The 25,456-nt window shown below is 43.8% G+C and overlaps 2 protein-coding genes and 1 long non-coding RNA gene across 5 annotated transcripts in view; all 3 read right to left on the reverse strand.

Moving 5' to 3' along the window:
* Nucleotides 1-4,118: 4,118 nt before the first annotated feature.
* LOC308119008 lies at nt 4,119-6,201 on the reverse strand. The gene is made up of 3 exons (XR_013935913.1): nt 6,047-6,201; nt 5,118-5,207; nt 4,119-4,749 (listed from the first exon to the last, which is right to left on the reverse strand). It is a non-coding gene; the product is annotated as an uncharacterized lncRNA (long non-coding RNA).
* Nucleotides 6,202-7,103: 902 nt separating this feature from the next.
* On the reverse strand, nt 7,104-15,285 carry atp6ap2 (ATPase H+ transporting accessory protein 2). Of its 3 annotated transcripts, none has more exons than XR_013935900.1 (10): nt 15,150-15,285; nt 12,481-12,611; nt 11,694-11,822; nt 11,509-11,604; nt 11,293-11,430; nt 11,021-11,074; nt 10,794-10,943; nt 10,584-10,703; nt 7,398-7,673; nt 7,104-7,276 (listed from the first exon to the last, which is right to left on the reverse strand). XR_013935900.1 is itself a non-coding variant. In XM_080478135.1 (10 exons), exons 1-9 carry the CDS (start codon nt 15,223-15,225, stop codon nt 7,479-7,481), a joined length of 1,089 nt encoding a protein of 362 aa, XP_080334261.1. In that variant the 5' UTR covers nt 15,226-15,285; the 3' UTR covers nt 7,104-7,276; nt 7,456-7,478. The 3 variants fall into 3 exon arrangements, 2 of the variants coding, with proteins under 2 accessions (XP_080334261.1, XP_080334260.1); XM_080478135.1 differs by having other exon boundaries at nt 7,456-7,673; XM_080478134.1 differs by having other exon boundaries at nt 7,104-7,673.
* Nucleotides 15,286-21,313: 6,028 nt separating this feature from the next.
* Nucleotides 21,314-25,456, reverse strand: part of bcor (BCL6 corepressor) — a 35,251-nt gene continuing 31,108 nt past the window's right edge. The window contains 3 exon segments of the mRNA XM_080479074.1: nt 21,314-22,125; nt 22,205-22,361; nt 22,542-22,619. Coding sequence (XP_080335200.1) covers nt 21,795-22,125; nt 22,205-22,361; nt 22,542-22,619 — 566 coding nt within the window. The 3' untranslated portion in view covers nt 21,314-21,794.

The following is a 25,456-nucleotide window of genomic DNA, read 5'->3' on the forward strand; positions in this document are numbered from 1 at the left end:
CACAGTTGATTTTTTCACACCAAGCTGCTTGCCTATTGTAGATTCACTCTTCCCAGTCTGGTGCAGGTCTACAATTCTTTTCCTGGTGTCCTTCAACAGCTCTTTGGTCTTGGCCATAGTGGAGTTTGGAGTCTGACTGTTTGAGGTTGTGGACAGGTGTCTTTTATACAGATAACCAGTTCAAACAGGAGCCATTAATACAGGTAACGAGTGGAGGACAGAAGAGCTTCTTGAAGAAGAAGTTACAGGTCTGTGAGAGCCAGAGATCTTTCTTGTTTGAAGTGACCAAATACTTATTTTCCACCATAATTTACAAATAAATTCTTTAAAATTCCTACAATGTGAATTCCTGGATTTTTTTTCCACATTCTGTCTCTCACAGTTGAAGTGTACCTATGATGAAAATTACAGACCTCTGTCATTATTTTAAGTGGGAGAACTTGCACAATCGGGGGCTGACTAAATACTTTTTTGCCCCACTGTATATATATATATATATATATATATGTATCTATTGTGATATGCAATGAAGACGGCTTCATAATGAAATATATATTGTGTCAAATATACTTAATAATCCTTCCAAATGTGTAAAATATGCTTTGAAATCCTTCAAATCAATAATGAAGAAAAAAGTAGTTGTGGTTGAGATGCCTGTAACCACATGGACGAGTTGTCCAGGGTTGCAGTTTTGTAGACGAGTTGACCGTGCACCGTAAAATAGTACTAAAATAACTTTTTAATTCAAATTTAGAGTTTTTCTTTGTTGGGACGCAGAGTATACATGATATAGAGTAGGTGTTTATATTTTCACAAAACCAAACAATTACTTATGATAATTACTACAATCTCAACATAAAGCCAATTTTAATATCGTTTGATGTAAAATTCAGGAAAAGTCAACAATTAAAGCTTTTGCACTATGTATGTTTTAACAAAATCACCCTGGAAGCATGACTTCAATCTAGTTTGCGATCTTTCATGGCAGCATCGCTGATAGCTGGAGTATCCGTATTATGTTGTTTCCGCTATTCTTATGAAATTTGTTAAAAATCATTGTTTTGTTCTTGGTCGTTTCGAGGGCCGGATTGGAGCCTCTTGCAGGCCCATGTTTGGCCAACCTGCCTTGTGTTTGATACTCAATTACACAATCCTCATTGTAAATTGCCTGAATGTTTTTCCAAGACTGTCACAAAACAATCCTAGACGATTGTCTCAGGCTTATTTAGAAGTTCTACAAACTCTGCAGATGTTCCCTGAGGAATCGCTGAAAGTTTCGCCAAAGAAAAACAACCTAACAGTGTTTCAGGATGATCACCCAAATGTTCTCCACTAATCCCTGTCAACATTCAAGGGATTTCCAAAGTTCTAAGAATCTTTTCTGATCCTCATTTAGAAGTCCTACAAATAAAGATAATTCTCAGAACGTTCTACAACTTTCACAAAACAGCATTTCTGGAAGGTTTTATAGCAGGACACTATCACTCTCCGAAAGGGCACCATGAAAAATTAACATGACTCTTGTGGGCCGAGACTTATGTTGACTTCAGCTTTACTCAATAAGGATTAACTCTTGATAAAACAAAGCAGGTTTGTTTTTAACTACATTTTTATGAACTACTTTTGCTCAGCAACACTCTTCTTCAGTGTTTGTCGGGAAATCATGACCACGCGTTTCTAAATTTCAAGTTCAGTTCAGTCTGGTTTCCGGCCTGCACTCTCCTGAAACAACCCTGATTAGGTTCATTAACTTGGACCGGGTTTTAACACCAGTTTTGTGAGGTAACAAGTAGTTAGCTCTGCTGTTGAAGGTGCTAGACCGAAGTAATAATGTAATAATGATCAATAATGTGAAAAATGTGACCGTTTTAGATGAAATAAAGCCAATAACATCAGTAAGTCCAGGATTTCCCAGTGACATCCTGGGCCTTATGATACCCAAGCAAACATTGCGGTTGTGAGCTTGAATGTAAAAGATTGAGGATTCCACGCTCTACCAACAGAGCCACAGCTGCCCCGGGGTCCTGGGGTCGGTATGGTTAGTTCATTTAATGTTTCCTCAAATATCCCACACAGTAGCATTCTTTAAACGTTTTCTGGCCCTTATTTAAAGGTTCTGGTTAATGGTTAATGGAGATTCTCAGAACATACCCTGAGGAATACCTAAAAGGTTTAATAAACAACTTTATCTGAATGTTTCAGTTTGCAGGTTCTACACAATTCCCACAATAAGAAGATTCCTTAAAGATTTACCTCCCCCCAAGGAAGATTCTCACAATGTTTTCTGTGGTCGTCCAAATGTGCTTCATAAATATCATATGTAGATTCCTTGAATATTTACTTAAGGCAAAGCAGCATTCCCTCTTATTTGATGATATAAATAGAATGAATGAAGTTTGTCCAAAACGTTGGGACATCATTAGTCTGCTCGTCTCTTTCTGCTCTACTAATCATGAAGATAGACATAATATGAATGAATTAATACATAAATCCATTCTCCTGAATGTCTTGATGATTACTAACATCCAATCATTCAGTTATTTTATTTGAATAATCCAAATCAGCCTTTAACTATACTGAAGGTCCAAAATACTTCACAATCATTGTATTGATTCTACAAAACTCTCAAAATAATATTTCATTGAATGTTCCCTGAAAAAATAAAGCTTCTAAACATTTAACCAAAGAAAAACATTCTAATGATGTCTTGTGATAGTTGTGAAAATGTTCTAAGCTTCGCTGGTAGATTCATTAGATTTTAACGGTCATAAAATAACATTCCTCGGACAATTCCTAATATGTTCTGTGAACTTTCTCTCAATATTTCAAACATTCATAAAACCTGCATGACGCCCACACAATCGGGTTTAGCAAGAAAGATCCTCAAAAGAAGAACTATGATGCAGAAGAAGAACCTGCATGCAGAGCTGCACTTCCCTCTATAAAGATGCTTTTATAACGTCAGAGGTCAGAGGTCAGAGGAGAAAGACCAGACGTCTGAAACTTGTTGGAGGTTGAAGGTGCCACAGCAGCTAAAAGAGAAAATACCACCAGGAGACCGAGGCAACATTCAGCAGGAGACAAGTGAAGATTTGGCTCTGCTCCCCGTCTCTGGAATTCATTACCACCAAGTGAGAAACACCAATTCATTCCTCCTTTTCACATCACAACTCAAAACGCATCTGTTCAAACCTGCATTGTACATCTGGTGCCAATGGCTCCGTCTCTTGTAATGTTTTTCACAGGTTTTTAATGTGGACAGTGTAAATTTAAACTGTATGGAAATGTTTGCAGGGTCCTTGAATGCCAAGAAAAGCCATTTTCAAATAACATATTATTATTATTAATATTATAAAGGTCGTCTGGTCTGTTGAGGTCTTTTTTTGCATGACAGGAAGAGATTTTGTCATCATCACCACTGAAGCAAGTATTTCACGTCTTTCTTCACAGCTGGAGGTGTTGACGGGGTGCAATGTTTTCTTGGCCTTTTAGCGCCGATAAAGCACTAAAACACCACAACACGCATACACATTGCTGCGGACTCTGACGATTTCCTGACCTTTGTGCTTTCTCTTTGTAAGCACCGCGGTACCAGGAGAAGGGACACTGCCGAATCACTCGGTAGGATTGGGACGTCTCCTGCCTTCCATGATCACCCTTCACTTAGTTTTCCTTCTCCTGTCACCTGCAATTTGCATTTCCTGTTTGACTACTTGTCGCCACACATTTGCTTGTCTACACAAACACATTTCACTCATGCAGAGTGGCACACATTCACAACCAAACCTCGCAGTAATTTAACTTTGATCACTTGTTAATCTATTTATATGATCAAATAAACGGCATGGGATTTTGGACCTACATCTTGTTTACAGCTTTTTTGTTGTCACACCGTTATAAACATAAGGCCTCCATGTCCTAAAAGTTACTTCTGGCAGGGCGACATACTTATCAGTGTCGATGAGCTCAAACAGGTTTCTTAAATATGACAATGGATTCCTAGTACAAGTCACTATTGTAGCGAAATTCATTACTTGTTTTTTTTTGATCCACTTTAAATTACCAAGCTTCTAGTTTCCCGATTAATATAACATAAGAACAGACGATCAGAGTCAATTCAGCCATGCGTCACTTTTTTTTAAAAGGTATTTTATTGATAACAGCAGAAACATCAGGCCTGCTCAGCCCCTGGAGAGAGGTTGGTGAGTAGGCCTTCAAACACTGCAGTACTGTACATTGTGGCCATTCCCCACAGTAAACATTTTGACAAACCAGACAAACAGACAATAGAGCATGAATATCTGCACTGCCTGTGGGCTTCCTGGTGTGGGAAACAAAAAACGAGGAATGTTCTACAACTTGCATTAGGTCTATTAGTGGTGAGTCAAAATATCTGCTCTGAGAAAAGGCCAACATGTGTCATCTTGTGCTTGTGAGCTGGACATTGATCACTGGGAAGTACAGGAAGATTCTTTTTATATTCCAGAGCTGAATGGCTATACTCGACTTGTCCGTTTTATGTTGACAGCAACGCGCAGTCACCTGTTAACAGTAATTTATTGAAGGATTTCTATGGAGTCCTGCACTGTCCTGCCCAGCCTCAAGTTTAGCGTCAGGAGCCACATTTCTGCACGGCCGTCTCCGAGGACGTCCCCGGGCCTGCTGCTCCGCCGACACCGTCATCAGGTGCCGGGCTCAGTGCAGCGGCTGAAGCGATTCCTCTCGACATGTTCCCCGCTCTCCCGTCAGCTAAGTAGAGAAGATAAGCATGTAAGTCTGAGACAGGAGCAGTATAATGGAGATAAAGCCTTATGCATGCTTCGTCTATACCTCTAATACCCTAAGCTTCATGACATCATGTTCTCATGGCTTAAGATCAGTCATGTTGGAGATGAAGAAACGTGCAGAAAAGGCATTAAAATGTACACATTCAAATTATGTTTAAATCGAGTGTGTAGAGAGCCGTGTAATATCGCATTTTTTAGGAAGCAGTACTATAACCAGTTATTATTACATCCTTAGCCGATTTCAAGATGCAAAAGCAATGTAATTTCTCTCATTTAATTTACATTTTCTTTTCCATCGTAAAAGCTGTGGCTGAGGTGTTGCGGTCTTACCTAAAGCACTACATGGTGTGATGATCGGCTTTTCCAGTTGCTCTCCCTCAGCAATGGAAGCGCGGATCTTCCTCACCACGTAGATGCTCGCTGCAAGGAGAAAGATAGAAAAACAAGTTGTATTGTCAATGAAGACAAAAAAACCTCATCTTATCTTAAACAAATTGTGTGCGTCACTTTAGTAAATTGAGATAATTCAGGACAAACGTATTTGTGATAATCAATTAAAAAAAGGGAACACTTAAAGTTTTCTTAAAATATTTATTGTGTTAATTTGTCATTGAAGTAATTAGTAGAAAGGTAAGCCACAGTATCTGTACTGAGATTGTAGAGATTGTAGCCAGTGCCAAATTCCTTTATTTCCTAGTAATGCACTGTGAATTGCCTCGTGTCTGAATGGTGCTATATAAAAAAAATAAGTCTCCCCTTCAACCATATAATTCAGAATAGTGACAATTACTGATGTTTTAATGATGGAACACTTTAAAGTTCATGGCAGGGACAGTCAGTGTCCTTTTACGATTCAAACATACAACAATGACAATAAGACATTAGACAGGCAGACAGTTCATGTCAACACTCAGATGCACACGAGTATAAACATTAAAAGTACAGATGACAATAAATCGATGCTCAAATATTTACATAAATATGTACTTTAATGAGCATCTAGTTGGTAAAACGTAGAAAATGTAACTAATTTCAGGCTATTATTTAAAACTTAAACGCGTTGTTTCCTCTGAAATGAAGTCGAATGGATGTATAAAGTAGAAACAAATGTGATTAACTGGAGTGAATTCGTGATGAAACGAGATGTCACGAGACAGCAGCTGTTTGTGTTTACATTAGACGCTGACTCGGCGGTTCCGGTGTGGTCGTTAACGCGTAAACAAAGAGAGAAAAAGAAACGATAAGAACACAAATCCTACCTTTTATCAGCAGTCAGACCATTGTCTCTCTCCTCACTTCGTTCGGATCGCTTGGATCCGGTAACTTGACGGTTTCTCTTTGCAGGCGTCCTTCTCCCGATGTTATAATATTTACCGGAAACGTTACAAAAGCACCCGGCCAATCACGTAACGACAATATTACGGGGGCGGGGTTTAAATAAGCCGATCCGCGCTCTGATTGGCTGAACTGTTACGCAACGTAAACGCATACATATACATAGGAAAGAGGATTGCGATGATCCGCAAATGCGCAAAATCTACAGGGATGACTTCACTTCATGCGCCACTTTTAGAAATCTATTTAGAAACTTACTTAGAATAGAAGTAATGCTCATCCGCTCCAGTTATTGTGTCTTAATTCCTCTGTTCTTACCAAGCACGCTGAGGCATTGTTAAGGAAAGTGCTAAATAAATAAAACGCTTCAAAAATGTTCCTTTCAGTTTCAGTGTGAGGATCACTAAACCTTCTCAATTAAAAACTGGCACGAATGTGAAGGTGTAGATCAGAGGCGTCAAACTCATTCCTGAGACCACATACAGCTCAATTTGATTTCAGTTAATCCCGATTTGGGCATAATAAATCATTAAAAACAAATTAAATAAGGTATATTTCCCTTTCTTTTTCATGCAAACTGTATTAGCAGGAAAGAGGTGTGATCACGTAATCACAGATCTGTTAAAAGTGTGGACATGTAAAGTTAGTCTTCATTTTTTTGTACAGAACTAAAAAACCAAAACCTTTCTAGATCTTTACCAAGAAACGTTACTGCATCACGGAAGAATGAACACAAATGAGGCCGATCCATGTAATAATTTATTATCCAGCATTTACTGCAATTTACAGCGCTTCAATTATCTTCATTCCTTCTTAATATTCGACATAACGACCAAGTATTTATGTGATCCATAACACGTTTTTCATCTGGAACAGAAGCACTGGACAATTTATTTTTCATAAGATAACAGCAGTTTCTCATACAGCTGCATTTGTATGTTCAATATATACACATAGATTTCATTTAAGTTAAAACAGCCTCAAAAACGAGCACAGCAATTACACAAAGAAACCAGACAATCCTCATTCTTTCACAACATTACAATAGCTTTTTTTTTTTCCTTTTAAATAAAAATACAGTTGCAATCACCAAGGCAAACAAACAATACAGAGAGAGGAAGTTAGAGTTGTAAGGAATGATGGAAGCTGTGACGCTGACGGGAGGACGTCTGAATCGGTTCGGTGTATACACAGAGGGCGACGACACTGCCGTGAAGAAATCTGGTTATTATGGAAGATGTAAACAAAGACTCAGTTCCCGTCCTCCCGTCAGGCCGACAGTTGTTTCTTCACGAGATCTCACACAAAACAAACATCCACTACAGGAATCTACGGGGAGTGTTGGGAGGGCGGGACTCAGTCCATCCTGATCTTCTGATTGGTCATCCTGTAGATGATGCTGTCATATCCGGGGTCCATGTTCCACAGGTTGTAGGAGATGGCGATGACGGCGAGGGCGAGGCCGATCATCAGCCACAGCACGATGTTGAAGATCACCGCGTACTGGAAGTTGTACTTGTAGGCCAGGTTGTAAGGGCTGCCCGTGTTACTCTGGGGAAAACAAAACAAAACAACCACACACATTTACAACCCGGGTCTGGTAGAATGATCAACGCATAAAAACACAAAAATGGACAGACTGCATTTGAAACTCACAGAAGTTAACGGCACTGTAAATACTAATGATGAAGGACTGATTCATTATTTTGAGCCAATCTGCACTGACTCATCAAAAACTGACCACTTTCTGACTCACTGCAGGACGCCACGCTCATCAATACCAGAACTCATTGGTACCAGTTTTGTGTGTTCATGTGGTAATAAATGTTAATTTGTTAAAAAAAAAAAAATTTAAGAGTGCATTTTTATTTCTCAATATATAAATTAAAAAAAAAAAATAGCAAACATTGTTTCACAACTTTCTACAAAGTTTTTTGTTAATAGAGCACAGATTAAAACCAGCTCCACGTCCTCCTACTCCTGTTTCTTTGCCCGTTGGAAACAATGTGAGGCTCCATGGAGGGTAAATGATTTTGAAACAAATGAGAATCTCTTCAGCCTAGAGAAATAATCTCGTGCTGAAGCAGGAGCTTCCTCAGATTAGAAGTATTCCGACCGCTGGCCTTTCACTTCACCTCAAGAATTTCAGTTACAATTAATCTGCTGCTGACGTCATTACACTCCTGCTGCAATGCTGCGTTCAAGCCCGGCTCGGAAAATCGCCTTCTCTCCCACTGTCATAAGGATGTATTTAGGTTTGACATGACATAGTACTCGTTAGTACCGAAGGAATTTGGTCAGTATCTATAAAAATACTGTACACATCCCTATCACATGTGCAACATAGATTTTAAAAACTTTGGTATAAGTTTGTCAGTGTATATATATCCATCTCCAGTGACTACAAATACGTTCTTGTTACTAAGTAAAGTAAAGAAACCTAAAAGGATCTCACCCATTTAAAATCTTTAACGTTAACCTTTATATTGTTATTTTACTGATAACGTTGATATTTTATTGATAACATATATTTTTATTATTTATTTTATTGATAACATTTATATATTATGTTGTTTTCTTGATAAGAAGCTTCAATCATCACCTCCACAGTGCACAGACTCACACCTCTGCACAGAGTTGGAGCGTTGAACCCAAATTGCTTCATGTTACCTGCCAACATCTCGCCATGAGACTCGCAACTGACCTGTGCAATCATCTCCACCTGACGGAGTGAAGAACGTTAACTTTGCTTCATGTGGAGAGACGAGAGCTGCTGCTGCTGTAATCAGCAGAGATTCAGCTGCAGTCGATCGAAGCTACTGAGGATGACCGACGGCAGTTTGTCAAATTTCACCAAATCGCCTTAAACCATGAGAACTGACTGAACTGACAAACTGAAGCTTGCAGAAGATCAGAATCACTTTTCACAGGAGATTTACAGTGAATCAGACACATTTGTTCTTTTTAAAGCTCAAACACAATGTTAAGCCCCGTTTCCACCGCAAGAAAGCTGCAGGGACGGAACGGAACAGAGAAGTATGAAGCGGTATGGAGCGACATGAAGCAGTATGGAGCGGTATGGAGCGACATGAAGCAGTATGGAGCGGTATGGAGCGACATGAAGCGGTATGAAGCGGTATGGAGCGACATGAAGCAGTATGGAGCGGTATGGAGCGACATGAAGCGGTATGAAGCGGTATGGAGCGACATGAAGCAGTATGGCAAAGCGTCACCAGAGCCAAATCTGGTGCGTGTCTCCACCACAGAAAGTTTGGTTAAAATGTGGGCGGGGTTTAGAGCTCCGCAGATATGTGACGTTGCAACAGTGATCTCAGCCGGGGCGGCTGATCTGGACCTCATGAATCCTCTGTTGTGGTCGTTTACATCCTCCGCTTTACACTTGTTTAGTTAAGGTTTTTTTGCAGCCACAGAGCTGCAGCTGATTGGTTACAAGAGAGCGAACACCAGCCGGCCTCGGTGACGTCGCCCCGGCGAAGTGACACCGGAGCGCACTCTGCCGGCACAAAGCCGGTTGGCACCGGTGTTGCACTGTGACAGCTGCAACTTCTGCATTGGGGCAGAGAGCGCGGACGCAATGCGAGGATGGACACCGGGGATCAGGGCAGCTCCAGCGTCCTGGTGCACCGTGTGTGGACGCGGTCCGAGTCTGATCGTCGCGTTGCATCACGCCGCACACACCGGCAGGTTCCGGAACTCCGGCGTAGGGGAACCGGAGCTCAGGAGCCGGCCAGTGTGTGCGGACTCGGGGCCGCCTGCACAATGGAGCACCGGCCAGCGACGTGATGTGACGCGATGAGCAGATACGGTAGTGCCCCGGAGCTGCTCTCCGCTGGCCGCCTCCGAGCTCCGATCCCGGTTCGGTTACGGCCGTAGCATCTGCTCCCGAGTCCCAGTCTCCGTCCCTTCCTTGCTTTTGCTCTTTCCAGATCAACATGAAAGTTGAGCGGCAAAAAAAACCAAGAACAACCAGTGCAAAGCTGAATATGTTACCAGAGGATTCATACAGAAGACATACTGAAATATTGAGGGTGTGTAGTAAAACACTGACCAATCAGCAAATGGCTCCTCAAAATCAGACCTGGAAAAGTGTCAACCTTTGGAGCGGTTACTTCGTTAATATCCACAATTCTTGCGGTGAAAACTCGAAACATAGTGGATCATCCCGTTTCATCACTGCACTTTTTGCACCGTAGAAACGGGGCTTTAGACTACAGCTGGATTCACGTTATGCTGTTTTTAGGTCCATTATGGTCAGACTCAGATTACAACACTGCCACCTGGTGGCTAAATTTAAAACACTTGTATTGTTCTACAGAATTGGAGATGGAAAAAGATTTCACTGCAAAAACTACACATGCAGAACTTTCTTCTTGGGTTATGGAATTAAGCTCCTGGAACTGAAGCGAAAAACACTTTAATCACATGTGCACTCAGACTTACAGCTTCTCTGGACTGCAGGATGGATCGGGACTTCCTGGTCAAAGCAGCTTCAAAGGTCTTCACTGTGACGACCTCCACCACGGCGCTGTTACCATAGAGACCATACACGTCCTCTCCGAACTGTGACGAGAAACAGGCACGCTGTTACAATCTGGATCCTGCAGACGGAGGGGCCGGGGGGTTGATCAGACCTCCAGAGCTCAGTGTTACCTTCTGAAGAACGGACGCCAGGATGGCCGCGGCGTCGCGGTACTGCGGGGAGTCCTGGCCGTACAGCCGGCTCAACTCCTCCAGGCCGGACAGCTCCAGGGAGTACAAGTCAGGCGAGTGATCTTTGGCCAGATGTCGGTGCCTCTGCAGCTGCAGAGAGACACGGAGAGCCAAGTCAGACTCCATAGCAGAGGAATCCCTGGTTTGAGTCAAACCAGATGACTTACCAGAGCGGCGATATCGTGCAGGACCTGGACCTCGGACAGGAACAGCAAATCGGCCTAAGAAGCAAAAGAATAAAAGTCAACATAACAAGAACACAACGTTCTGGCCACTCTTGGGGTTTCTCTTGTTTCTGTATTGACGGTTAAAATCCAATTTTTCTCTTCGGTTTGACATTTTCAAGAGGTTTCCAGTGACGCTGATGAAAAGTTCTCATTTGCAGGCGATGCAGTGGCGTGATGAGCTGAAAGTTAATACCATCAGGACTGACACTCACCTCTGCGTTCCTGCTGAGCGAGTTCAGCGGGAGCGAGCCCAGCACCGAGCCGTCCTGGGACAAACGGGCACGGATCTGCTGCAAGGTGACTGGCAAGTCCTCAAACACAGCGTTGGCCTTGCCGAGCATATACAGCCTCTGCAGGACATGACAAGCAGGTCACAGATAGAAATACGGCGAGTTCTCCTTGATCTTCGTCTGGGTTATCTATGTTACCTCCTCGCTGGGCGCCAGCTGCAGCACCACAGGCGTGTCCTCTGCAAACAAAGAGTGGACGGTCTCTGCAACGCTGTCCATGGTGAAGGGTACCGGCTGGAGGAGACAAGATAAGCAGCACACAAATTAAGTATCGCAGCCTTCACTTCGACGTACATCCAATGTGTGATAACAGTCCGACTCACGTTCTCCAAGGGGTAGGAGGCCACACTCTGAGGCAGGGCCAGACTCTCAGCCCCCCTCACCACCACCAGCACGTTGGCCCGAGGTCTCTGGAACAGCGGGCCGGCCTGCAGGCCGGGCCACGACAGATCCTGGACGGAAGAAGAACTGTGAGCAACGCTGGTATTCTACCTCCGAGTCCCGTTCACACGACAACGTTTCAAGAGAAAACGAAACGTTTTCGCAATTTTTATTCAGAGAAGTTTTACTGTCACACGGCAAAGTTTTGAAAACGATGCCCGTTTACACAGAAACGATAGGAACACTGAAAACGATAGTTTTCATGTTGGGCCAGTGGTGGGCGCTGTTGGTTGTTTTTTGTAATGAAACCACACACACATGCACCCAGAGAACAATATTCCATGAACATTAACAATGGTTGTACACCGACATTAAACCAAGTTGGACTGTTATTACAGTGACTATCAAAATAAAAGTACCAAGTCCCAGGAGAACACGGACTGGGAGTCACGACACTCTGGAGGAAAACATTGTTGTTATTGTCCATCTACTGAGCGTGTGCAGAAGAACTAGTTACTACAGCCGTGGTGCGCATGCGCAGCTTTTGCTCCGTCTACGATTCGGAAAGTTGGACAGATGGAAAGAGTCTGAGCGTTTTCAAAATGTTCCACCTTGAGGACAGTTGTCAGTGCAGTACAGCACCACTGTCTGTGTCAACAGACCTGCAATGAAGGTTTTGAAAACATTGTGGTTCAAGTTGTTTCTATGGAAAGAGAAACAAAGAAGCACCTCTTGAACAGAGAAGCCCATGGTCAGAGCCACCAGGTCGGGGATCTTCTCTCCAGAAACAGGCCAGTCGCCTTTCTGGAAGGAGACGAACTCTGGCGCCTGGAGCACCGTCAAGCCGTCTCCATGGACCCCTGGGACAAAGAGAAATGGAGGAAATGCATGATTATATTCAAGTACTTGTGTAATATGTCTCAAACTAGCACATTTATTGTGGTACAAAGTGGAGCCGCCGACCCGGGAGCGGTGGTTACGTGTTGTTGAGGAAATATTTGTAATGGAGAGACTCACTCACAAACTAAGATTACAGGAGTCTCATTTTGAAGAAAAGTGGGAAAAATGGACTGACTTCAGGAGGACAGAAGAGGACACCGCCACCACTGGACAATAGAGACTTTGGTTGATGAAAGATGGATAGATTTTGTATATTTGTTTTGCCCTGACACTGTAACTGTGAAAACTGAAAAGATTTCAATAAAAATTAAGTTAAAAAAAAAAAAAAAAAAAAAAACTAGCACATTTATTAAAAGAACACCTCAGCAACCCCTCATTTGAACAAATTTCCTTCCTTTCTTTTATGCTTCTCTATCGCAGTTTTTAAACAATTTACTTCATTCCCTCCATATCGTCACTGAGAGACCGTGGTGACGTATATATCTTAGTGTAAGAGAAACATTAGTGTTTTTATGTGAAGCATAAAAATGACAAATAAATCCTAACCGATGTCTATAGAGTCGGAGATTTGCTGATTATTTCTTTTCTGAGAGCAGAGGGTACCGAGGGTCTTCATAAATTATTGATGCTGTGTTTGAATCCCTGACTTTGCTTGAAGCGAGAATTCGCTGTCTGGTGAACTTTTGACTTTTCTTTTCCCGTCTTTAAGCGCAAAAAACCCTCAACTAGACAGTATGTGAACCAGACGAACCTCTGCTTCCTGTCTTGTTCGGTTGTAACCTTTTGAGTCAACTTACAAAACAAATAAGGAAACATAGATGTATACGTGTTTATAAACTCTGCACACAACAAACATTAAAGACCAAGACGATAGCTGAACATCAAGCCTGTGATGTTTTTTCTAACTATTCATAAAAACAATTTCTAATAGTACTATATCCAGCGTTTGTTGTCTGAATTGTACTTTGATGTTTTAAATCACATGCTGAGCTCTATCTGAGTAAACACTGCTCTTTTAAGTTATATCTATTGATTTCTTGGCTCTTTATTGTCTTTTATGTTTTTTATTTGTCTTGATGATTATTGACACTTCTTTTCCGAAGCCCAGAGAAATAACTTTGTGGAAAGTGTTACATAAATAAATATGGAATTATTATTCTTACTGAAGTGTGAATGATGAGGAATAAATAAACAACGAAGTGTTTTCAGTTATTATCATCAGAACTAAACATTATTTGAGGAGAACAGTCATTACATATTGATCAATAACAAGGCAACATCCAGACCATCTCGAGTTGTTTCTCAGTAGTAAATACGCAGAGTTAATAATGTTCTTTCCTCTTAAATGTGTGTTCAAGTGGCAGGAATGCGTCTGCGGCAGAATCAGGACTGGACCTTTGCAAACTGTGGCAAAGATGCTAAAGGAGCCAAGAGTCTTGAAGCCGGTTCCTTTCGTGAGATTATATCAACCTAATAATGATATACAAAATCGAAGAATAAAGTGAATGATGTGGCACTTTAGAGGGATAATCAGGTCATGACAAGTGGCTGTTCTCATTTCAGACTCTGCAGGGGCCTGAGTAAGAACGCAGTTTGCACTGTGGGGGGGTTCGGCTTGAAGTACACTCGTTGCCTATTTTCCCACATGAGCTGTTTTAGTTTGATCGTAGAAAATCCTTTAAATCAAGCACTCCGTCAATCGTGTGTTCATTTTTAAACAAATGCAGATTTCCAACGAGAGAAGAGCAGGTTGTGAGATGAGACAGTGAGTCTATCAAGATATAATGAGGAGCTGTAGTGAAGTCTTGTGTGTGTATCTAAATGTGTGTCATACTGACGGGGGTTTAAACCTCTGGAAAGAGAGGAAGTGTAATTTCTGTCTCTGCAATGTGAAAGTTAATTGTCACTAAACTGTTAGACTCGGTGGAACGGGAGAGAAGCAGCAGTGTTCTGGCTGCAGAGGGACAATCCTCCACCATCACACAGAAATGACGGGAAGCAGGCTGGAACTCGTGACAGCGCCGATGATGAACATTAAAGAGGAAGCGGCCTGTCACATGACTGCACAGGAGGCTCTGAATCATGGAGGAAACTAACGTTTCTGCCCCATTTAATAAGAACTTCACAGCTTTGTTGACCGAGGCAGAAACACACCTTAACGGTTTTAGCTTTTAGCATTTGCGAGGCTAATGTGCTGAACCCGAGTTAGGTTATTATAACCTTGGCAGATGTGGGAACCCCACACTGATTGATCGCACAGGCCAGAAGCGTTATAAACAATTGTCATAACTGACTTTACAGATGTCCACTCAATAAGCGGAAGAGCTCAGGAATACGCGAGATGTCAGCTGAGCGGCTAAGCTAACGGCGGGCTAGCTTTAGCGCCCCGTCATTAAACAAAAAACAGCCTGCACGCACCCGGGAGACTGAAACATAAGACACAAAACATTGTTTCAAAAACCCCAAACGGCTAATTTTCACTTATACCCGTTTCTTACCAGTTGTGAGCGCGAAACAGAGGACGACCGCGACAGAAAAGACAGCCTCCATCCTTCGACAGCTTGTCAGCGACATCTTTCTCCTTCATGCAGCAGCGGTCAGCTGACCTGACGTCACGGAGCCGCAAAGAACTCTGGGAAGGACTGTAGTGGGTTACCGCTACAAGACTCCACTGCCTGATACCCATCTTAACTCCCAGTATTCTCTCTGTTCCAGTTTATCTCATTTATTATCACCGCTTCAAATCTTAAATGAAAATTTCAGAAATCTTTGGAATAATTACTTCAAGATCTTTGGATAGTAGTTAACGGTTCATTTGAGATTTGTATTTGTCATTAATTCAAGCGAATGACATAACGTTTGTGCACAATAAAAAGTAAAAGTAAAAACGTACCGGCATCCAACATTCATACATTAATAATAATATGAAACAAGACTGAAAGAGAACACTTCACAGAAAAATGATTAATTCAATATACTGTGCACATATGTGAAAATAGTACTACTAGTGCTACAAAATCTATTCAATTACAAATAAAAGTTAAAAAACAGACTCATTAATACTCAATAACAAAACTCATAAACACTCAAGGTTAATTTTAATCAACTTTTATTGCTTTGTCATTAGTAAACATTTAATATACAAGTTGCATGTATAAGATATTTTCAAAGATGAACATATCATTTAAAATTGTGCAAGTATTCAGTCATGACTTGTGAGTTCAAAGGTACCAAAGTATGTTAGATAGTCCAAACTGTTCACTTAATGTATGCACAGTACTCTTGTACTCGTCCGTAATGATCTAAACTCCTTGTGGAAGAAATGATCAGTCCGAAAGTCAAAAATACCTTTAATCACATGGCGAAACAAGTCATTTTTTAATTCCATATAGAAGAAGTACAAAAGACTGTTACTTATAGTCCGTTATTCATCCAACTATCAGACGACTTCACAATAAATATTCTTTTCTGACTGAGGGAGATGTCCGCTATTTTCCTTTTTAATTTCTCACTCATTAATTCATTCATTCATTCATTCATTGTCTTGCCCAGTGTCTGCTCACTATACATCTACTGTCTGAATATAAATAAATGTATTAGTAATAAATGGATGGACAGTGGAAACTATGGATAAATAAAACCTTAATGTGTGTAATTACACTGTTGGGAAAAAACTATATATATATACTCATAAAAGTAGAAATAACCTAGAAAAGAGAAATGTGAGTTTTGTGTAATTTGTTACTTACAAACTGTGTGGCTGTAACGTCACTAATAAACACGTGTTGAGGAGTCGCTGCTGCACGTTGCACCGCGGGTCAGAATAAGAACTGACTCACTCCGATTGAGTTTCAGCCTTCATTTGCTCCAGACCTTGGACGCTTTTCGCTTCTGGAATTAAAAACAGATGTATGAATTAACGACAAGGAAGCGAAGCGGCAACAAAAGAACCGTGATCAACAACGAAGACACGTCCAGCGGCAGGCCGAGTCTCACGGAGGTCAACTGACGCTGAACCGGCGCCGCTGCTTCGTCCCGGTCTCTGTGAGAAATGTGTGCAGGCAGTTTGTGGATGAAACACTCCTGCACCAGTGAACTGGAGTTTGATGCAAGAATAACAGAGCTTCTCTTCACTGGATGATGCTCATGCTACAGGGATACAGGCCGTGAGCAGGAGGGAACGAAAGTGAACTTGTAACTGAGATATTCATGACGGCATTACCGCCATGAATAAAATGCACAAATCAGCCTTGATACAAAATATAAGATGTGAGAAAAGCTTTACTTTACTGAAAAAGGAGAGTAACTGTGAACTGGTGGCCGTCTGCTCACCAACATTATTCTAAGTTTGTCATAATTACTAACATTTTACAGGAAGCAGGAAGCAGGAAGCAGGAAGCAGGAAGCAGGAAGCAGGAAGCAGGAAGCAGGAAGAAGCTCCAAACAAGAGATCAGAACAAAATGGAGAGATTTAATGATAAAACGAAAGAAACAGATTATTTCTCCTAAGATGGAATAAAAACCAACGTAGAGACGAGGAGGAGGACAGGAGGACAGGACAGGAGGGCAGGAGGACAGGACAGGAGGACAGGAGGGCAGGATGACAGGACAGGAGGATAGGAGGACAGGACAGGAGGACAGGAGGGCAGAAGGACAGGAGGACAGGACAGGAGGACAGGAAGTCAGAAGGACAGGAGGACAGGAGGGCAGAAGGACAGGATGACAGGAGGACAGGACAGGAGGACAGGAAGGCAGAAGGACAGCAGGACAGGAGGGCAGAAGGACAGGAGGACAGGACAGGAGGGCAGAAGGACAGGAGGACAGGACAGGAGGACAAGAGGACAGGAGCAGTGATGAGGAGAGAAGGCAGAATCAAACATAAAGACACAAAAACACCAGAAACCATGAAGGGAAAACGAGTCAAACAAAACAAAGAACAAAGGAACATAAAAACCAAACCCCACAGCCAGAACAGAGTCCTCCTGTAAATACGGAGACAAATAGTCTCAACGTCTGATATTCTGTTAAAAAATAAATCATCTAGAGACAAATTCTTGTTTGGAAACGTAGAAGATTAAATGTCATTTGACATGTTGCAGTAAAACTGAAATGATGCTCAGCTCTGTGTGCGTCTTGTACGTTTAAACATTCGTTCCCAAGGTTTCTTTGTTTTGTTAGATTTCCTCTCAGAAGAGCTGCGGGCTTCAGGGTTCCTTCGTGTCACGCGACAATTAAATACTCGCGCTTATTTCTAAAGAGAAACTTGAACTGAGACGGTGAAACACGTAAACAATCGTTATTAGATCCACTGGGCTCCGGTAGAACAGCTTCCGTTGACAATCAACATTAAATAAATAAATAAATAAATAAATAAATAAATAAATAAATAAATAAATAAATAAATAAATAAATAAATAAATAAATAAATAAATAAATAAATAAATAAATAAATAAATAAAAGCCTCCAAGGTGAAGCAGCCGTGAGAGGAGATCCGTTGATAAGCTGAAGAGGAGAGAAGTGTAACCTCGGTCTTTCTCTCTCGCTTTTCTTCGCCGCATGAAACTCTGAAAGTGATTTTTCTCAGTCGGACCTGAAGGGAAACGATCCTCCCGGAACCTGGCGGTGGTTTCACTCTGACTTTCCTCCGCGTGTTCCTGAAGGTCCGTCGGTTCTTCTGGCGCAGCGTCATCTTCAGTCTGTCCCTGATTGGACACAAGGTGAGGAAGGATGAAGAGTTCATCCGTTAATTGATTCATTCAGGTTAGTTAGTTTGGACGTAAATCCTGAAAAGAAGCTTTGTGGAAAACTTAAACTCGAATACGCATCAATCAGACATTCAATCGGGTTAAAAAAAAAAAAGAAAACTAGAGAAATGAATTCCCTCCTCATTCCCACAAAGGATCTTTAAAAGACGTGACGGCCTGAACGTTCGTTAGGACAGTTAATAGCTTCAGATGAGTGGACCCGAGGGGCGGCAGCACGTGAGGGAGGAGGGTCGACGTGTTCCACCAAGCGGGGCTCTCCACGGCCGCCATGCCGATCCAGGGAATGTTGTGAATAAGTGGAACAACATGTTGGTCCGGCGGCCGGCGGCCGGCTGACCCTGAGGGACCGGACGGGATAAAACCTCCTCAGGTGTGACATTTAAAATAAGTGTGTCAGCCGCAGCCTTTATGGGAGTCTGGAGGAAACCACAGGGTAGGAGAGGCGGGTATCCCCCCCCCCCCCCCCCCCCCCCCCCAGGTATGAACCCCCCCCCCTCTTTCTTGGAAATGCAGATAATTGCACCCCTTGATGTATAATTTGAGAAAAGAAATATAATACCGGCTGCTGGACCTTTATAGGAGACTGGAGGACCGTCCTCTGCAGAGACCAACAGGAAGTACGTCACATGCAAATATCTGAAACGTGAATTGAATGGGGAGACCAGCCTGAAACAGCTGATATAATGAGGATGAGGATGATGATGATGATGATGATGATGATGATGATGATGATGATGATAATAATGTATATATAAAATGCACATATATATATAATTATAAATAATAGATATAGATACACACAAGAAAATGGTCTTGATAAAAAGCAGTTTTCGATGAGCGACTCGTTCTGCCTCACTTCTGTTTTTTCTTTCTTTGTTTTGGAATCGTGATTCAATTTCTTCTAAATTTCAAGTTCAGGAAACAAGAAAATAAAACCAGTATTTTTTTCACCGTGAATCATCACATGGAGAGGTAGTAGGTGTTTGTTTTGCCCTCTAGGGCGTGGGGTCACCAGGGTGTAGGGTCAACAGGGTGTAGGGTCACCAGGGTGTAGGGTCAACAGGGTGTAGGGTCAACAGGGTGTGGGGTAAACAGGGTGGGGGGTCACTAGGGTGTAGGGTCAACAGGGTGTAGGGTCACCAGGGTGTAGGGTCAACAGGGTGTAGGGTCAACAGGGTGTGGGGTAAACAGGGTGTGGGGTCACCAGGGTGTAGGGTCAACAGGGTGTAGGGTCACCAGGGTGTAGGGTCAACAGGGTGTAGGGTCAACAGGGTGTAGGGTCAACAGGGTGTGGGGTAAACAGGGTGGGGGGTCACTAGGGTGTGGGGTCACCAGGGTGTGGGGTCAACAGGGTGTGGGGTCACCAGGGTGTAGGGTCAACAGGGTGTTGGGTCAACAGGGTGTGGGGTCACCAGGGTGGGGGGTCACTAGGGTGTGGGGTCAACAGGGTGTGGGGTCACCAGGGTGTCGGGTCAACAGGGTGTGGGGTCACCAGGGTGTGGGGTCACTAGGGTGTGGGGTCACCAGGGTGTGGGGTCACCAGGGTGTGGGGTCACCAGGGTGTAGGGTCAACAGGGTGTGGGGTCAACAGGGTGTAGGGTCAACAGGGTGTGGGGTCACCAGGGTGTAGGGTCAACAGGGTGTGGGGTCAACAGGGTGTAGGGTCAACAGGGTGTAGGGTCAACAGGGTGTGGGGTCAACAGGGTGTAGGGTCACCAGGGTGTGGGGTCACCAGGGTGTGGGGTCAACAGGGTGTGGGGTCAACAGGGTGTAGGGTCAACAGGGTGTGGGGTCACCAGGCAGCAACCAGTGATGCGTCAGACACACTGAGGAGACGTTTCCACAATGTTTGATGTGAAAATGCAACGTTTTTGTGTTTTCGTTTTTGCCTTCACGCGGCAGCGTTTGATGAAAACACGGACGTTTGCATGAACAGACGAGGAAGTTATGATTATTATTACATTATTATTACAACAATAAAACTCCCAGGTCCCATTAGAATATGGAGTCATGACGCTCTGGAGGTAAACATTGTCGTTATTGTCCACCGACTTTGGAAACCATGATGATAAATTCTTTCCTGGTGTCTGATAAACACTGAAATCACTTCAGAGCCGAGAAATATTCCAAAATTATGCATTTGTGAAGCTGTAAAACTTCATAAAGAAAAACCTCCGCTCGCTCGAGAGAATTTATTAAAAACATTTTTAGCCCCTGCACAGTGACACTGGACGTCTGTCCTTCCCAGTGAAAAGAAGCTCTCAAGCGTTTCTAAATAAGATGTCGTTGCAAGTTTGACCGCATGGGGGCACTCAGGGAGCGGAGGAAGACGAGGAGGAAGGCTGCTCTGTCAAGGCTGCAGCAATAAATCTCACGACACCTACACTACCGAATAGAGCCACAAGATGGCAATGTCGGACCGTGCAGGTTCTCAGCCTCGCTCAGACGGAGGAGTAATTAGTTTAGGAAGATTGAATCTGACAGGGAAGCCATCAAAACCGCTCTTAATTAATTCATAAATGACATAATGAGGACAGGAGACACAGCTCATCTTGCAGTTTGTATATTTATTTTAAAGCAACTTCTTTTTGTAAAATATAAATACAAATTATGAGATATTTTAATTACAAAGTTAAAACAAAACAAAAAAAATGAACACACCATTACTTTACTGCAGTAGCCTCCCTGTTATGTACAAGCTCTGTGCCGAAGAGTGAATATCAACATTATCTTAAAACTTTATTATACAAACAATTTGGGGTCTTTTTTTTTTGTTTTGTTTTTTTTTGCAAGTTAAATTACAGACTTTAACAGGAAGCAAAAACTAAAAAAAAAAAAAAAACACAACAAAGTAGCCCCTGAGGCTCAAGCGAGCACTAAAGTCTGTGGAGGGGGGGGGGGGGGGGGGGTTAAAAAAACAAAACAAAACAGGACGTTGTGTGCTTCCTATAAACACAAATAACACATTCAATAGCACGGCTTCGGTACTATTCTGTACAGCTACACACATGCGCTCACACACTCCTTCAGGTCGACACGTTTCACTGTGTTTCCATTAAAAAAACTTTCAGAGCGGAGTCGTGAGCAAAAATCCTGTAGATATTATATATTTATATATTTATATATATATGTGTGGATTTGTCTATTTATTTATACATATATTAATTTATAAAAATAAGACCATTATTAAGTCTATGGAGCCACAAATGCGATGGTCCTCTGTTAACGGAGGGAAATGTTTGCGCCAGCAGGTCAGTCGGTCTGTACAGTGCACCAGGGACTAAAGGTCGGGCTAAGGCAAATCGTCACGACCCCGGCTTGTTTCTAAAGCGAACTGCAGTCGATGAGGATTCAAGGTCAGAGAGTCAGACGGGGGGTCAGGAGGAGCCCAGCTTGCCAGCGGCCCTGATTTTGTCCTTCAGTCGCTCCCCTGGGTGATCCCAGCGGTCGTCCAGACACTCCAGTGTGGAGCCCAGCAGGGCGGCCAGCTCCGCGCTGTCCTCCACCAGGTCCAGCAGCTCCTTGCTGTCCGGCTGGAAGCCCTCCAGCTCCTCCGGGCACGAGAAGAGCTGCGACAGGGACGCCTGCCGGTAGAACTCGGCCTCCGCCACCGTCACCACCTCCATGTGGGGGAAGGTCTGCCGGAAGCCGCGGGGAGACATGCGCAGCCGGCGCAGCACGTCGGACAGCAGCAGCCAGTTTCTTGGCCTGAGAGGAAGGAAAGCCAGGAGTGAGGACCAACAGGGGCTACAGGAACTCCACGCGGGCTCTGTGGATCAGCGCTCACCCTTGGGAGAGGGACACCTGGATGTTGTAGCAAGGCAGCAGCGGTCGGTCCGAGAACTCGAACTCAAACACCTCCCTTTTGTCGTCCTCCTCCTCCTCGTCCTCTGGACCCGGGGGGTCTGCCAGGATGTCGTAGATACCACCCTCTTCGCTAGACTCTGAGCGGGGAAAAAAAAACAAACAAACAGCACACATGAATAATTTTCAGCGGACGTCAACATTACGGCGGAGCGGCCTCGCCTCGCCTCGCGGCGCGGCGCTGCCGACGCCGGTTGTGTTTAAAAATAAACACTTGGTAAGCAGTAAAGGACACACGCAGAGTGCTGATCAGTACTCACCACACACAGAGCTGCCATAGAATTCCCAATAAAGCCCCGGGTCGTCATCCGAGCGGCCCTGAAGGTCAGCAAAATAATCTATGGAGAGAAGGAGAGGAGCGGAGCCTGTTATTCAAGAGCTGAAGCCCCGGGGACGGGCAGGCGGGCAAATACAATCGCCCTTGGAGACTACGGCAGAAAAATGGCTCAAGAGAGGAAGAGGAGGAGGAGGAGGAGGAGGAGGAGGAGGAGGAGGAGGAGGAGGAGGAGGAGTGTCGGGAGAGAAACAAACAGAGCAAATGTTTTGGGGGGGGGGGGGGGGGTGGCGGTCAGGGGCCAGCGGCTCGACCACGGGGGAGGAGAGCGACTGTCTCCGCTGGGTTAGAGCTGGCTCAGTTCAGAGCGGGGCTACAGACGGCTGCCAGGAATCAAACAACACACACACACACACACACACACACACACACACACACACACACACACACACACACACACACACACACACACACACACACACACGCACAGAGTGGGCTGGAGACAAACAAGCAGAGGGAGCTGGATAAGCACACACAGCGAGAGCAGAGTGTGTGTTCAGCGCGCGCGCACACGCACACACACACACACACACACACACACACACACACACACACACACACACACAGAGTGAGAGCTGGGCTTTGTGCCAGCGCTGAGGCGTGGGGCGTCTGGCGTGTGTTTGGAGGGATTAACGGCCTCCAGATGAGTGGGACCAGGTGGAGGGAGGGCAGCAATCGCTCGCTCTCGCTCATTTTCCCTCCGCTGCTCGCCCGCCCTCCCTCCCTCCCGCCATCGATCCGCTCGTCCACGCTCTAGAAAATCCCCCACCGCGTTTCCCGCCGCTTACGTGTGAATCTCCCCGAGCCACCTGTTTCCCGCCACGGTTTCTCACCGCCTCTCTCACGGGACAGATTTGATCTGCTTTGGCATCCAAATTGTTTGATCAATCATAATAAGGAACAAAAGTGGATTAAAAAGGTGATTCAATAACAGATACTAAAAACAAAAAACCCCCAGCAACATGAGTGACTAATAACACGAAACTTAAAAAGATGGCGGTAGGGAAGTTTCAATATGACAACATGAAACAACTAAAGTTTTAACACGTGAGGCAATCGTTTGAACTCCAATTACTGTTCGAAAGTGGCAAAAAAAAAAATGCAAATATATATGAAGTTGAAAATAAAACCCCAACAACGGGGACAAATGATGCATTCGGAGCTCGGTGAGATTCCACCTGGGAAAGTCCCGTTTCCCAAAGGGAGCGTCATAAGAAAAGGAGGATATAAAACAAGCCAAAAATCTGCAGATCAACAGCAAACGACGCCGTCATCATCGCCCATGCAAGCACAAAGAACACGATGCGTCTCAAGTGTCTATACGTGCAAACTTCCCTGAGCCACCTGCTCGTTTCTGCTGCTTTGTTCCTCGAAAGGACAGATTTCATCCCGTTAAATGTCATTTTTTAAACCACAATTTGTGATGAAAAGGGATTTTAAAGTGATTTCATATGTTGTAGCATTCAAAAGCGAACTGTTAAAAAAGTGACGTATCCATGGAAGTCTGAAAGATACCAACTGGTAAAAATCCAGTTTCCCAGTTGGAAATACGACAGCGAGAAACGGCCCAAAAGTCAAGTGCATAAAGAATTGTTCAGAAATCCTCAACGTTATCATGTGTAAAGTTTCTACGAGCCTCTTTTTCATTTAACCATCTTGTTTCACCAGTTTCTCAATTTCAGGATCTCCTGAAAAAGAAAGCAGTTGGTAAAATTCCAAGAACCAAGTCCGTCCCACTAAAACCTGCACGGCTGTATCGTAAACGGCGTCCATGTTATTGACACCAAATCACTTCTCCTGCAATAGAAATATCACCGACGACACGAAGACGGGGGAACTTCACCTCAATAATGTTTGTTTATCACAGACTACATGGCTCTCATGCCGATGCACGACGCTGTGTTTACAAATCTCACCACCGGGATCTTCCCAGTCTGCATTCCCAGACGACACTCGTGTACTTTTCCCACATGGAAGTGGTACCTTTCTCACTTCCCACTTACTCAGAACGCACAATTAAAACTCAAATACAAACAGCCACCAACTGTAATCTGGGCTATAGTTGCTGTTTTTTGTCGGCGATATGTAGGACTGTAATAGCATGCCATGCTCACTACAATACTGGGAATATATATATATATATATATATATATATATATATATATATATATAACATATTAAATGATAATTGAACTTAAAAAAAGAAATGAAGTGAATAAACAGGCAGACTGACTTTAAGGTTCTATAAAAATTATAATAGTCGTTAGGCACTTTTTAGAGCAATTAATAAAGCAGCGGTGGGAGGCGAGGGCAAAAGGGGGAGAAAGGGGGGCGGGGGGGGGGGGGGCAGATGGGAGCTGCTCAGGTAATATTAAACAGCTGGCTGCAGGGGAAACGACTGTGTATGCTTTCATTTCCGTCTCCTCCTGTACACAGACGCATGTTGACTCAACTTAACTACAAACATTGGAACGAGCCCGCACACACACACACACACACACACACACACACACACACACACACACACACACACACACACACACACACACACACACACACACACACACACACACACACAAGCACGCACCCGAGCACACACACACTCCGCCGTGGCAGCCGTGCAAAAAGACAGGCGCTCTCACGCACGCACGCGAAAATCAGAGTCTCTCCAGCCAGAGCGAGGCCCGTTTCCGCACGTACACTGAGCAAACACACTCGCCGTTGCTAAGTAACCAGATGGAGGAGCTCAGAGGCGGCAGCACGCACCCCGGCGGGCTGACGCTCCCCGTCTAACAGGTGGTCCGGGGAGGGGGGGGGGGGGGGAGGGTGCCTGAGGCGAGG

The sequence above is a fragment of the Lipophrys pholis genome (genome assembly GCF_963383615.2).
Source record: "Lipophrys pholis genome assembly, chromosome: 13".
NCBI classification, from domain to species: domain Eukaryota; kingdom Metazoa; phylum Chordata; class Actinopteri; order Blenniiformes; family Blenniidae; genus Lipophrys; species Lipophrys pholis.